Genomic DNA, 14,277 nt, shown 5'->3' on the forward strand with positions numbered 1-14,277 from the left:
CCAAACACCAGAAAACGGTCAAAAATAGTAGAACCAGCTCACCTGCTTTTATACTAGGATTTGACAATTAGATATTCAATGTCTCTTTTGACATTAGAAATCAGATGAATGGAATGTTCCACGTGGTCTACATTAAAGGACACTTCATTTAACATAACAGGCTTTTAAAATTCAATATCTGCGACACAATTTCTACGTGCAATATCAAAGGGATGCAAAAGGCACTCATTTTGTGGAACGATCCCTTTATTACAAAATATCAGCGAACAGAGTGTGTTGTTTATTCCTGAGGCAGCAATATACACATAATGAAGTAAAATAGCAACTGTTTATTCCTTCATGCAAAGGGAACACACATGAACAACGGCGTCCTGAAATGAAACTTCTCCACCAGTCCGCATATTCCCAAATCAAACAACAAGTTAACTTCATGAGTGACATCCAAAGAGACATTAATACAATTAGATGAAAATTACAACAGCGCGCACACTGCTTCCCTCATTACTGACAAAAGCAATGTGTTTAATAACCTACAAAAGCCTCAAAATATCACCCAGTGGCTGTTATTTACACAGAATGAAAAAAAAAGAAAAGTATAATATAATATATACCAATACATTTCTTAACACTCCTTATAAATAACTCGCCTCAAGCCGTGGAAAGGTAAAGCATGTCTGGATAGACAGTGGCTGTGTTGGGAGGTGTATTCATGTATCACTGGCTTGCTGTCTCCTGATGATACTGATATCTGGGCATATTAGAAGGATATTCCATTCATCTTTACGTGATTTCTAATTTACACGCCGTGGATTTCAAAAAAAATCTTGTTTATGTCCCAGATTGAGATTATGCGAGGCTGACCCACGCTGGGCTCTCCTCTTTGTCACTTTTACGTTTGCACTCGAGGCAAGTGTTCGGGAAATACATTTCTCCCAACATCCGAAGACACATCATCTAGGCTTAGGATAATATTGAAATCTTGGATTTCCCGAACACGTGCAAGGGGATGTATTGAAGTATGACTGTGTTACTGACTTCTTGTTTCTGTTAAAATGAGATATCTCTAAAACTCATTTTGATGCTGGGCTTTAAGTGATTTAAAATCTGCTCCGTTTCTTGAATTCTCATATCTATCACAGGTTATGGTTGTTTTATTTGTTTCATCAAATTAAATCATCTGGGGACATCAATTTCATGGATATCAAACAGAAAAAAAAGGGTACAGTAAAAAAACAAACACATTTTTACAAATTAAAAATCATAGACAATCTACCTCAAGTCAACATTTATGACTCTGGGACTTCATTTGGCCCGATACAAAATCGAATTAGAGTGCATAAAAATCCAACTAAACATTGAGCGAAAGTAAGATACAAAACAAAACACCACCATAAGCTGTCATAAACGTTGCAGTGCAACTCTCCAAAGTACGATCGTATAAATAGGACCACATTTGACAGAAAATGTAATTATCGTTTTAATAAGTGTGTGTGTGTGTGTTTGTTTGGAGATGGTAAGGGAAAGGGATGAACATTACAAGGGAGCCATAAAAACAACACACTCACTTTACATTAAAATGATCTCATGTTAATGGAGAATGTTTACTCTAGTTAAAACCATGGTTATGTGGTAACAGTAGGAGGTTGGGTTGAGGGAGGGAGCTGTGCCAAGTGTATGAGTGGTGTGGGTTGAGGAGGACTGTGTGGGTGGGGGCGGGCTCTAGGACCTCGGGGAGTGGTGGGGAGGGCTGCCGGGGTATTAGCTCAGTTCAGGGCGATGTCAGGACAATTAGAGGTATACCGCGGCGCACTGTGCACAGCGCCTGTCAGACTTCATCTCAGCCACTGCAACCGCTGCTCCGTGGCCCGGACCACAGCCGAGCCACAGCCCACGGGAAACGCAAACACTCAGCCCATATTGTTTTGACAGTTGCGCTCATCTAGAAATAATGCAAAATGCTATTGCAATGTATACACCACCACCCTGCACTCTGCCGGTAAAACAATACATGTGCCGAGCCGGGAGATAAATTCAGCCAGAAGAAAGAGAGAGAGAGAGAGAGATCACACATAGATGAGGGAGGAAGGAGGGAAAGATGGAGAGGGAAGACGGAGAGGATTTGGCACCTCCCCCCCTCTGTGTTTCCCTCCTGTTGGTGTAGTTCTATAAGTCGTTGTGGTTGTGGTCGTGGTCGGGTTTGGTTCTGTGGGAGCTGCGCGTGGTGACCGTGTTGGAGGTCTCCTCCTCCTCAGTCTGTAAAGCCTCACTGAAGAACTGGAAAATGGAGTTGAAACTCCTCCACGACGTCAGCTCGTGTCGCTCTGTACCTGCACAACACACGCACGCACGCGCACACAAACACACGCACGCACGCGCACACACACGCACGCGCACGCACACACATAGCACAAAGAGACAGTGTTAACTTAACAGTCCACTGTGTGACCATAGAGGACAATCAAATAATGAAAACTAACACACACCATACAGTTACATCACACACACCTAATGGGTTACAGATAAATCATTTTGTTAACAGAGCATGTAAATCCCCTCCTCTACACCTGGATAGCTTATTGTGTGTCCACTTTCAAGCAAAATGCTTATAGGACATTACATCCATTCCAACCTTTGACCCGGCAGTCCAACGGGATAGTCTTAATATTTGATCCAACTTGATTCATGATCGTGCACACCCGATACCCTCCTGTGTCTGTCTTTTAATTGAATGTGAGTTATGCACAATGGATGCACTAAGCGAAACCAGTGGACCGTTATTCATTCATCCTCAGAGCTGCTTGAGAGAGGAAGCGGGTGAGAAGGCACTAAGGCAGCCAGCGTATCAGGTGGTCTGGGTTTCCCCTCCCTTCTCCAGGTGAGCCGGTTCCCATGTTGGGGTCACAGGGAGCCTGAAATCTGGTACACACGCCTCGGGTTCCTCTCGGGCTCTCCGAGGTCAGGGGATCGCCGCGTCGCTCTGAAAGCTGCCACACAACACCTCCGCCACGGTGCGACGACAAGCACACCAACGCAGCTGCTCCACCGCCAGCTCCTCGCCAATCATTTACAACCAATGGCTTATGGCTTAGTTCTCTACTAGCTGGCGGCTAGGCTGCTTAGCCACATGCTGTACCGTACCGTGTTGAGAAGCAGTAACCGGAGGCCATCCCAGGGAAAACGGGTCAGAGTGATACAACCGTGTTCTATCCCCTGATATCACAGATACACAGGGAGAACTAGTCATAGCAGGGTATAGTGCTAGTTCTTCCACTGTATTAGCCCTCGAATAGACTCCTAGACCATTAGGTTTATGTACCTGTTACCAATACAGCCGCACACTATCAGTTAATGAGGCCATTGTTGCTTTGTTGATGGGTCAAGGCACCAGTTAAGTGAGAGCCCTCTCCTCCTCTCGTCCCGTTCTCTCCTCTCCTCTACATGCAGCAGGCTGGAGGGATACAATTAAAAAGCACCTTTAAGGCCCTCTCCAAATAGTGTCCTTTGATGGCTGCTGTATTGACCCCATGTTTATTAGATTGACCCCCTGGCTGGCTGTGATAATGGAGGGGATGGAGGTGGAGGGGGTGGCCAAGGCTGGGATGGTCTATGGGGCGGTCAATCAACTGGACTCTACATGGTTTACCAGGCTAGCCTATGATCGCTGCCTCAGGTCAGATTGACTAGCCTGGCAATCAAGTGAGTCAATAACCCCCAGACAGACTAACAGTGTTGCTACCTGTGTAGGGCCCAACGCAACAACACACTCCCCTGGAAAACAAAGACACAGGCCTGCTCGCATCTATCATTGATATCCAATTTGAAGCACAGGGATCTCTCCTCCTCCGCTCTTTTCCTCCTCATCCCTCCATTAAGTGTTTTTATACCTTTCCTTTTTCTTTCCGCAGGAGCGATCGAAGCCAAGGCTCTCCCATTTTCACCTCGAACCTGAGCTGAACTCCGGAATGCCGCGAACTGTTACACCCTATCCCAGCGCCGGGGTCAGTGGGAGTGCGTTTCCTATTCGATATGCAGACGGACCGGGACCCTCCGTTCGACCTCCGTATAAGCTCCCCCCCAGTCTGCGGAAGGAGCGGCCTCCGATGTCTCCCAGCGCCCGGGCCTTGATAGCTAACAGCTTTTTACTGCCTTCGCCCACTCCTCCAGTAACAAGTAGAGTGTGTGGAAGCTAATGGATGTCGCCAGTAATGTGTTCTGAGCGCTGATTTAGAGGGAACCCACCGGCCAGGCTTCTCTCAGAGTTAGCCTGACCGCTGGACTACCTGGGTGAGGAGTACGAGAGGGGGAGGATAGGTAGCTCACTCACGCTACAAATCACATTTATATCCTTAAAAGATGTGGAGATCGTTTAAATGCCACGGTGTCGTGTGGAAAGTGAATTCTGTCCTATAAAACAGTCTGTGAGAGGACTCGCCTTTTCCCTCCCTCCCCCAGTTTCGGTTGTCGTCTCTTACGTAAAAGTTAATTGAGCCACTGATTTTAGTGCTCAGGTCACAGGGGCTCGAAATATACTGGTGGAAACTGCTCAACCTCTCCAAGATTCATTTGTTTATTTATATTTTACATGACTATTCTGGTTTCATTGTGAAAAAGCAAAAACTGTTTGTATTATTTGTACTTTTTACCCCCCAATTTTGTGATATCCAATTGGTAGTTACAGTCTTGTCCCATCGCTGCAACTCCCCTACGGACTCGGGAGAGACGAAGGTCGTTAACCTGGAAGCCAGCCGTACAAATGTGTTGGAGGAAACACCGGCCAACTGGTGACCAAAGTCTGCTTGCACTAGGAGTCGCTAGAGCGCGATGGGACAAGGAAATTTCCGGCCGCCCTCCCCTCCCCTAACCCGGACGACGCTAGGCTAACTGTGCAACGCTTCATGGGTCTCCCGGTCACGGACGGCTGTGACACAGCCTGGGATCGAACACAGGGCTGTAGTGACGCCTCAAGTACTGCGATGCAGTGCCTTAGACCGCTGCGCCACTCGGGAGGCCCGCAAAATAAAATGTTGCCCAGAGGCTCACTTTTTTATACTTCTTGAGATGTGGTGTTTTCATAATGCTGGGCATACATTAATATACTGTGCATTTGGAAAGTATTCAGACCCCTTGACTTTTTCCACATTTTGTTACATTACAGCCTTAAAGTTGAATAAATGGTTTTTTTCCCTTATCAATCTACACACAAAACCCCATAGTGACAAAGCAAAAACAGGTTTTTAGAAATTTTGGCAAATATATAAAAACTGAAATATTACATTTACATAAGTATTCAGACTCTTTACTCAGTACTTTGTTGAAGCACTTTTGGCAGCGATTACAGCCTGGAGTCTTCTTGGGTATGAAACTACAAACTTGGCACACCTGTATTTGGGGATTTTCTCCCATTCTTTTCTGCAGATTCTGTCAAGCTCTGTCAGGTTGGATGGGTAGCGTCGCAACACAGCTATTTTAAGGTATCTCCAGAAATGTTCGATCGGGTTAAAGTCCGGGCTCTGGCTGGACCACTCAAGGACATTCAGAGACTTGTCCCGAAGCCACTCATGCGTTGTATTGGCTGTGTGCTTAGGGTCATTGTCCTGTTGGAAGGTGAACCTTCACAGTCTGAGGAACGGAGCGCTCTGGATTAGGTTTTCATCAAGGATCTCTCTGTACTTTGCTGCGTTCATCATTCCCTCGATCCTGACTAGTTTCCTAATCCCTGCCGCTGAAAAACATCCCCACTGCCACCACCATGCTTCACCGTAGGGATGGTGCCAGAATTCATGAGTTCAATCTTGGTTTCATCAGACCAGAGAATATTGTTTCTCATGGTCTGAGAGTCCTTTAGGTGCCTTTTGACAAACTCCAAGCGGGCTGTTGTGCCTTTTACTGAGGAGTCGCTTCCATCTGGCCACTCTACCATAAAGGCCTGATTGGTGGAGTGCTGCATAGATGGTTGTCCTTCTGGAAGGTGCTCCTGTATCCACAGAGGAATACTGGAGATCGGGTTCTCTGTCACCTCCCTGACCAAGGCCCTTCTCCCCCGATTGCTCAGTTTCGAAGGGCGGCCAGATCTAGGAAGAGTCTTAGTGGTTCCAAACGTCTTCCACTTAAGAATGAATGAGGCCACCGTGTTCTTGGGGTCCTTCAATGCTGCTGAAATTTGTTGGTACCCTTCCCCAGACCTGTGCCTCGACACAATCCTGTCTCGGAGCTCTAAGGACAATTTCTTCCACCTCATGGTTTTTGCTCTGACATGAACTGTCAACTGTGGGAGCTTATATAGACAGGTGTGCGCCTTTACAAATCATGTCCAATCCATTGAATTTACCACAGGTGGACTACAATCAAGTTGTAGAAACATCTCAAGGATGATCGATGGAAATAGGATGCACTATCTTTTTAAATTTTTTAATAAATGAGCAAACATTTCTAAAAACCTGTTTTTGCTTCGTCATTATGGGGTATTATGTAGATTGATGAGGATTTAAAAAAAAATATGGAAAGGGGGAAGGGGTTCGAATACTTTCTGAATGCACTTCATGCGTACTATTTAATATAATCCCCTCCAAGCCTCTATTGGTTGTCCTGTGTTCTTTCACCCCTCCAAGCCTCTCTATTGGTTGTCCTGTGTTCTTTCACCCCTCCAAGCCTCTCTATTGGTTGTCCTGTGTTCTTTCACCCCTCCAAGCCTCTCTATTGGTTGTCCTGTGTTCTTTCACCCCTCCAAGCCTCTCTATTGGTTGTCCTGTGTTCTTTCACCCCTCCAAGCCTCTCTATTGGTTGTCCTGTGTTCTTTCACCCCTCCAAGCCTCTCTATTGGTTGTCCTGTGTTGTTTCACCCCTCCAAGCCTCTCTATTGGTTGTCCTGTGTTCTTTCACCCCTCCAAGCCTCTCTATTGGTTGTCCTGTGTTGTTTCACCCCTCCAAGCCTCTCTATTGGTTGTCCTGTGTTGTTTCACCCCTCCAAGCCTCTCTATTGGTTGTCCTGTGTTCTTTCACCCCTCCAAGCCTCTCTATTGGTTGTCCTGTGTTGTTTCACCCCTCCAAGCCTCTCTATTGGTTGTCCTGTGTTCTTTCACCCCTCCAAGCCTCTATTGGTTGTCCTGTGTTCTTTCACCCCTCTAAGCCTCTGTATTGGTTGTCCTGTGTTGTTTCACCCCTCTAAGCCTCTGTATTGGTTGTCCTGTGTTGTTTCACCCCTCTAAGCCTCTGTATTGGTTGTCCTGTGTTCTTTCACCCCTCCAAGCCTCTATTGGTTGTCCTGTGTTGTTTCACCCCTCTAAGCCTCTGTATTGGTTGTCCTGTGTTCTTTCACCCCTCCAAGCCTCTGTATTGGTTGTCCTGTGTTGTTTCACCCCTCCAAGCCTCTCTATTGGTTGTCCTGTGTTCTTTCACCCCTCCAAGCCTCTCTATTGGTTGTCCTGTGTTCTCTTCTCTCATTACGGCCTGTGACAGACAGCGCCAACAGATGCAGTCTATTTGATCCTAGATGCTTAGCCTCCCCTGTCACAGCCACTGGATCCCTCTCAGAGTAATTGACTGACTGTTTGATCTCTATGAGACGACACACACACACAAACACACACACACACACACACACACACACACACACTATTGTTATCAGTGGTGTGGGATGAAGTAAGGGAACAGGACGTGTGTTTGAGGGGAAAAAGTCCTCCGAGGCTGTGGGCCATGCTTTTTTCCCCCTTCACCAGTCGCTGTGTGTTGTCACAAGTGGTAATCTCCTGTGATAGTTGGGTATTTCAAAACAAACGGTAGGTGACTGAAGAGCCAAAGTAACGCCCCGAGTGATAGTCAGAGAGAAAGACAGAATCAAAGCACGCTGGCTATAATTAGTTTTCATCTGTGGTACATTATTTAATGCCCCGCCACTTAATTGCTTGTGTACTAATGGCCTATTTTATGTGAATCAAACTTTTTTCATAATTCATAATTACATTGATGTGAGCATGAAGGCCCATATATCTTTGCTGCATTTATTACAGAAATACATATGCATATTCAGCCTAGTCTGTGAGGCACGGTACATCTAATGTTTTCGGTAGTTTTGGAACAAATTGATTTCATTTTGTACATTTAAAAGCTTAATCATTTCCCTAGACATTGAAATCTATTTAACATTTAATCGACCAGGACTCCGCCAGATAAATACATGCAAATGGTCATTACCGGAAATGAGGTTAATCGAATTTCAAACTCTTATTTAATATCCTGCAAGTCAATGTTAAACTTTTTGTTTGGCCAAATCTATCAAACTATGAGGATCATTTTCTTGAGGGCATTGTTATAATGCTCTTATCAAAGGTCATCTAAGCTGTTTCTATCCCGTCTGGACATTGAACGCACTGACATGTAGCGAGGGGCAGCTATTCTGTTACACTATCTCACAGTGTGTTTGTGGAAACTATCTATTGCATAGATCAACGGTGGGGAATCGCTATCTGTGTCCTGCTTGTTAGACGATCGGATATCCACTCCTGAAGCGGGCTGTTATTAGTTTATCTGCCGTGCGGGGTGTGTGGGGCCGTGCGGGGTGAGTGGGGCCGCTGAGGGCATCCCGGCCATTTTGTCTGCCTGTCAGAGGGCCCCGATGTGTCACTGCCAGAGGAAGAGGTCAAACGAAGTCAAAGCAGGTGCCAGGGTCACTCAGCTCGCCTGCACAACTTTTCCCCCACTCACAGAGCACGGAAACAAGGCTACGGTCAAACAACTGTTGATTTCAATCTAAATGTAGGACTTCTCCCTGCCCCCATTCACCATTTGATTAACTCCTTCACAAAGGAGACACAGTGAAGTCAGATTTAATCATGACGACACATTTGTCATTCCCTGTAACCCCACTGTGTTTAGTTTTATTTTAATCAAATCAATAGATTAATTCAATTCACATCCACACCAACAGGGAAAAAAACACACCGACACAATTTACAGAAACACACAGCATTTCATTAAAACAGCCCTACCACCTCCATTTTAATGCGATTCAATTTTTATGATTACCGGTAAGTGGGGTCTGTCTGTTTTCTCTATCTCTCTCGTACTGTTTTTAATTACTTTCCTTATTATTGTGTGTTGTTGTTGGAGAAAACAAGGCAAAACTCATTCCACATCCCTAGATGAGGAGCCTGAATGACTAGCTCGGGGGGGTTTGCTATGGGGACTTGATATTTACTTTAAAAGAGAGAAATTTAAACATTAACTTGTTGAATTAGTCTCTTCATTTCTGCTCATATTATTCAAACCATCACCCGGGAGACCAGAGGGGCCAAATAATGGATGACCAGCCCATACCACACACACACAGACACACCTACTCTCTCTCCCCTCACCCTGCCCAGAGACAGAGTGCTTTTTTTTTATTTTAAAGTGAATGACTGGCCTTGGCTGCTATAAAGGACCCTGCTTTTATATACTTGGAGGAGAGTATTTACAAGATAACCCGAGCCCAAGGACAGCGCAAGCTATTGGATACGAGTGTCTGACTCTCCAGTGTCCCGTTCGGTAAAATCGAAGCCAAAACATGCACCCACTCCGACAACACCTCTCAATGTCAACGGGCTTCTCTCTCCAGGGTCGCAGTGTGCATCAGAGACATGGGCCCCCCCACTCTAGAGGGCCTTCAGAGACATGGGCCCTCTTCTCCTCTACAAAATTAACTGTTTTTATAAATATCTGAATTAGTTAGTGGAAATGTTTTCATCTGTTCTTTGTCTTCAAATTTATGAAGGCTATTGAGAATATTAATTATTTTTGAATATAATTATATATTTTTTGTCTGCTGAAAAGCAATTTCACAGCCTTATTGCAATTAGAGTAGGGATACAGGTAATATTCTTTCAATGTATCCTTTTCAATAACATTCTATGGCCTATTGTTGGTAAGTAGGGATGAAGCCCTGCTTAAAACTCTTTCAAGAGGCATATCTGTCGACACTTCTCTACTATACAGTGGGGTCCGGAATTATAGGGATGAGAAGAATCTCCCAAAATAAAGAAAAACCCTGGAATGAGTAGGTGTGTCCAAATTTTGGACACACCTACTCATTCAAGGGTTTTCCTTTATTTTTACTATTTTCTACATAGTAGAATAATAGTGAAGACATCAAAACTATGAAATAACACAAAAGGAATCATGTAGTAACCAAAAAAGTTTTAAAATCAAAATATATTTTAGATTTCATATTCTTCAAAGTAGCCACCCTTTGCCTTGACGACAGCTTTGCACACTTTTGGCATTCTCTCAACCAGCTTTATCAGGTAGTCACCTGGAATGCATTTCAATTAACAGGTGTGCCTTGTTAAAAATGTATTTGTGGAATTTCTTTCCTTCTTAATGCATTTGAGCCAATCAGTTGTGCTGTGACAAGGTAGGAGGGGTATACAGAAGATAGCACTCTTTGGTAAAAGACCAAGTCCATATTATGGCAAGAACAGCTCAAATAAGCATCATTAGTTTAAGACATGAAGGTCAGTCAATATGGAACATTTCAAGAACTTTGAAAGTTTCTTCAAGTGCAGTCACAAAAACCATCAAGCACTATGATGAAATTGGCTCTGATGACGACCGCCAGAGGAAAGAAAGATGGTGGTGCTTTGCTGGTGACACTGTCAGTGATTTATTTAGAATTCAAGGCACACTTAACCAGCATGGCCACCACAGCATTCTGCAGCGATACACCATCCCATCTGGTTTGCGCTTAGTGGGACTATCATTGGTTTTTCAACAGGACAATGACCCAACACACCTCCAGGCTGTGTAAGGGCTATTTGACCAAGTAGGAGAGTGATGGAGTGCTGCATCAGATGACCTGGCCTCCACAATCACCCGACCTCAACCTAATTGAGATGGTTTGGGATGAGTTGGACCGCAGAGTGAAGGAAAAGCAGCCAACAAGTGCTCAGCATATGTGGGAACTCCATCAAGACTGTTGGAAAAGCATTCCTCATGAAGCTGGTTGAGAGAATGCATTCAATATACAGTAGCTCAGTATTTGTATGATTTATTTCATACAGTATTTTTTCCTTATCTTTATCAAGGTATTCAATAATTCTGGACGCTACTGTATATTCCATATAGGACATTCTGAATAGGAACCCACCAACGAGGCTTCAATTAAAAACGGATAAATGAAAGACTTCAGCAAACGACAAAGCATCTCTTTCAATTTCATTTTCAGTGAGATCAAGGTCACAATATTTTGCTCAGAAAAAAAAATCTTGTTAAATTGTGTACATTTCCTGAATGTTTTATCACTGTAAAGGTGGGGCGCCGTGCATGTGCCGTAGAAGTTAGATGCTTGTCTTCTAATAGCAAAAGGTAGTTAAATAAGTTATTTGATCTAATATCACAGTTGCAAGATGTTTACTGTAGAAGTTAGTATTTAATGGCATGCACTTGAATTAATACCGTTGATTAATATCAGTTAATATCAAGCAGGTTTTGATATTTGATTGGGAGGTTAGCGACATGTTATGTTTTGCTTTTAGTGTGGTTGAACTTATTTCGAATAGAACTGTACTACTCACATTGAAAAACAAGTGACATTAACTATTCTATTCCTTGAATGTATCAATGGAACACATGTATCAATGGAACACAGTGCATATCTAATCATAGAATCATTTATCAAGCACTAATTGTGGGGTTAAATTCCCGCCTGAACAGGATATCCGATCGTCTAACAAGCGGGACACAGAGATTGGACAGAAGTCAGTCTGTGTACAAAATGTGTGTGTACGTGTGTGTACTTAGATTAGTAGAGTGTACGAGAGAGCCGGTCCCTAGCGCCACGTAGACTTCGCTCTTTGTTTGATCTGGATCATCATTGGTGGGGATTTCAATGGTAAACACTCTGCATCCGCTAGCTCGCCTGACACAGTTTTGCTTTTGGCCCATTGAGGGGGAATGGAGAGCGTCTGTTTCCATGGCCAGCCCTAGTGTGCCTCTAAAGGGAGGCCCACAAAGCCTGTCCATTAGCAGGAGTACACACCCCCTCGTCAGGTCATCGTAGAGCCCCACACAACCCTGCCAAACACACATGCACACACACTCGCATATATGCACGCATGAGCACGCACGCACACACCTTCCTTCGCTCTTAAACATAATGAGCTATCCAACATACACACAGTGAGGGTTGAGCCCCAGACAATCTCAACCTGCACTCTCACTACAACCCCCCCCCACTTAAACACAAAACACTCACCCTTCCGACACACACACACACACACATACTCTCTCACACACACACAACCTCTGCTCTACTTTGACAAAATACGAAGGAGCACACACACACAGACACGCAAGAAAGCACACGCGCTCACACAGACACACACACACACCTCCCTAGTGCTTAAAGACAATGCCTTCAGAGACCCTCACTACACTTCAGTATAATGCCTTGACAGACAGACAGACAAACACACAGACAGAGACTCTCACACATGCACACACAACCTCGGCTCTACTTTGACACATTACGAGGGAGCACACACACACACGCATGAAAGTACGCACGCACGCGCGCACATGCACACACCTCCCTAGTGCTTAAAGACAATGCCTTTAGAGACCCTCACAGCAACCCTCACTACACTTCAGTATAATGCCTTGACAGACAGACAGACAGACAGACAGACAGACAGACAGGCACACACACCTCCCTAGTGCTTAAAGACAATGCCTTCAGAGACCCTCACAGCAACCCTCACTACACTTCAGTATAAAGCCTTGACAGACAGACAGGCGCACGCACACACACACACGCACACACACAACCCCCCCCCCCAGTGCTTAAAGACAATGCCTTCAGAGACCCTCACAGCAACCCTCACTACACTTCAGTATAAAGCCTTGACAGACAGACAGGCGCACGCACACACACACACGCACACACACAACCCCCCCCCAGTGCTTAAAGACAATGCCTTCAGAGACCCTCACAGCAACCCTCACTACACTTCAGTATAAAGCCTTGACAGACAGACAGGCGCACGCACACACACACACGCACACACACAACCCCCCCCCAGTGCTTAAAGACAATGCCTTCAGAGACCCTCACAGCAACCCTCACTACACTTCAGTATAAAGCCTTGACAGACAGACAGACAGGCACACACACCTCCCTAGTGCTTAAAGACAATGCCTTCAGAGACCCTCACAGCAACCCTCACTACACTTCAGTATAATGCCTTGATACACACACACGCACACAGGCACACACAGAGCTCCAGGGTTGCCTCAGTACTAACAGTGAGACACCCAGGGCCCGCTGGGGCTCAGGTAAGATGGCGAGCTGACAGACAGTGAGCTCCGCGCCGCTCCCACACGTTACCACGTCTAACCCCAATGGGGCCCAGCTGCTACAATTAAAACACTACTTGCTTGCCTACCGCAGGCAGCTTCTCAATACTTTGCATCTCCCTGACGCACAAGCCACATACACCTCTGAATACAAAAAACACACACACACAGAGGCTACACAAAATGACCTGTATGGAGTGTGTGAGTGAAGGTGTGTGTTTGTGTGTAAGCGGTGTCACCCTTACCTTGGGCAAGCGCTCACAAGAGGACAGCCTCTTCAATATAGCTCTTATCTGTGTGTGTGGGCGTGTGTGTACTTTGCCAGGTCACCCGTGACACAAGTCAGTATCCGACGTCCTGACAGGTTGCATCACTGCCTGGTATGGCAACTGCTCGGCCTCCGACCACAAGGCACTACAGAGGGTAGTGCGTACGGCCCAGTACATCACCGGGGCCAAGCTTCCTGCCATCCAGGACATCGATACCAGGCGGTGTCGGAGGAAGGCCCTAAAAATTGTCAAAGACTCCAGCCACCCTAGTCATGGACTGCTCTCTCTACTACTGTACGGCAAGCGGTACCGGAGTGCCAAGTCTCGGTCCAAAAGGCTTCTTAACAGCTTTTACCCACAAGCCATAAGACTCCTGAACAGCTAATCAAAGGGCTACCCAGACCCCTCTTTTACGCTGCTGCTACTCTCTGTTTATTATCTATGCATAGTCACTTTAACTCTACCTACATGTACATATTACCTCAATTACCTCAACTAACCGGTGCCCCCGCACATTGACTCTGTACCGGTACCCCCTGTATATAGCCTCGCTATTGTTATTTTACTGCTGCTGTTTAATTTAAGTTAACACTTTTTTTTCCTTAAAACTTCTTAAAGCATTGTTGGCTATTAAGGACTTGTAAGTAAGCACTTCACGGTAAGGTCTACACCTGTTGTATTT

The 14,277-nt window shown here is 45.3% G+C and overlaps 1 protein-coding gene across 3 annotated transcripts in view; it reads right to left on the reverse strand.

The window, feature by feature from the left end:
• Positions 1–224: 224 nt before the first annotated feature.
• Positions 225–14,277, reverse strand: part of arb2a (ARB2 cotranscriptional regulator A) — a 198,225-nt gene continuing 184,172 nt past the window's right edge. For 2 of the 3 annotated variants that reach the window (XM_029762143.1, XM_029762144.1), the window contains exon 11: positions 225–2,327. In XM_029762143.1, the coding sequence (XP_029618003.1) occupies positions 2,164–2,327 (164 nt within the window). In that variant the 3' untranslated portion in view covers positions 225–2,163. The remainder of the gene's footprint in view (positions 2,328–14,277) is intronic. The other variant, XM_029762146.1, reaches the window with a different exon arrangement.

This window comes from Salmo trutta, chromosome 9 (genome assembly GCF_901001165.1).
Source record: "Salmo trutta chromosome 9, fSalTru1.1, whole genome shotgun sequence".
In the NCBI taxonomy this organism is placed as follows: Eukaryota; Metazoa; Chordata; class Actinopteri; order Salmoniformes; family Salmonidae; genus Salmo; species Salmo trutta.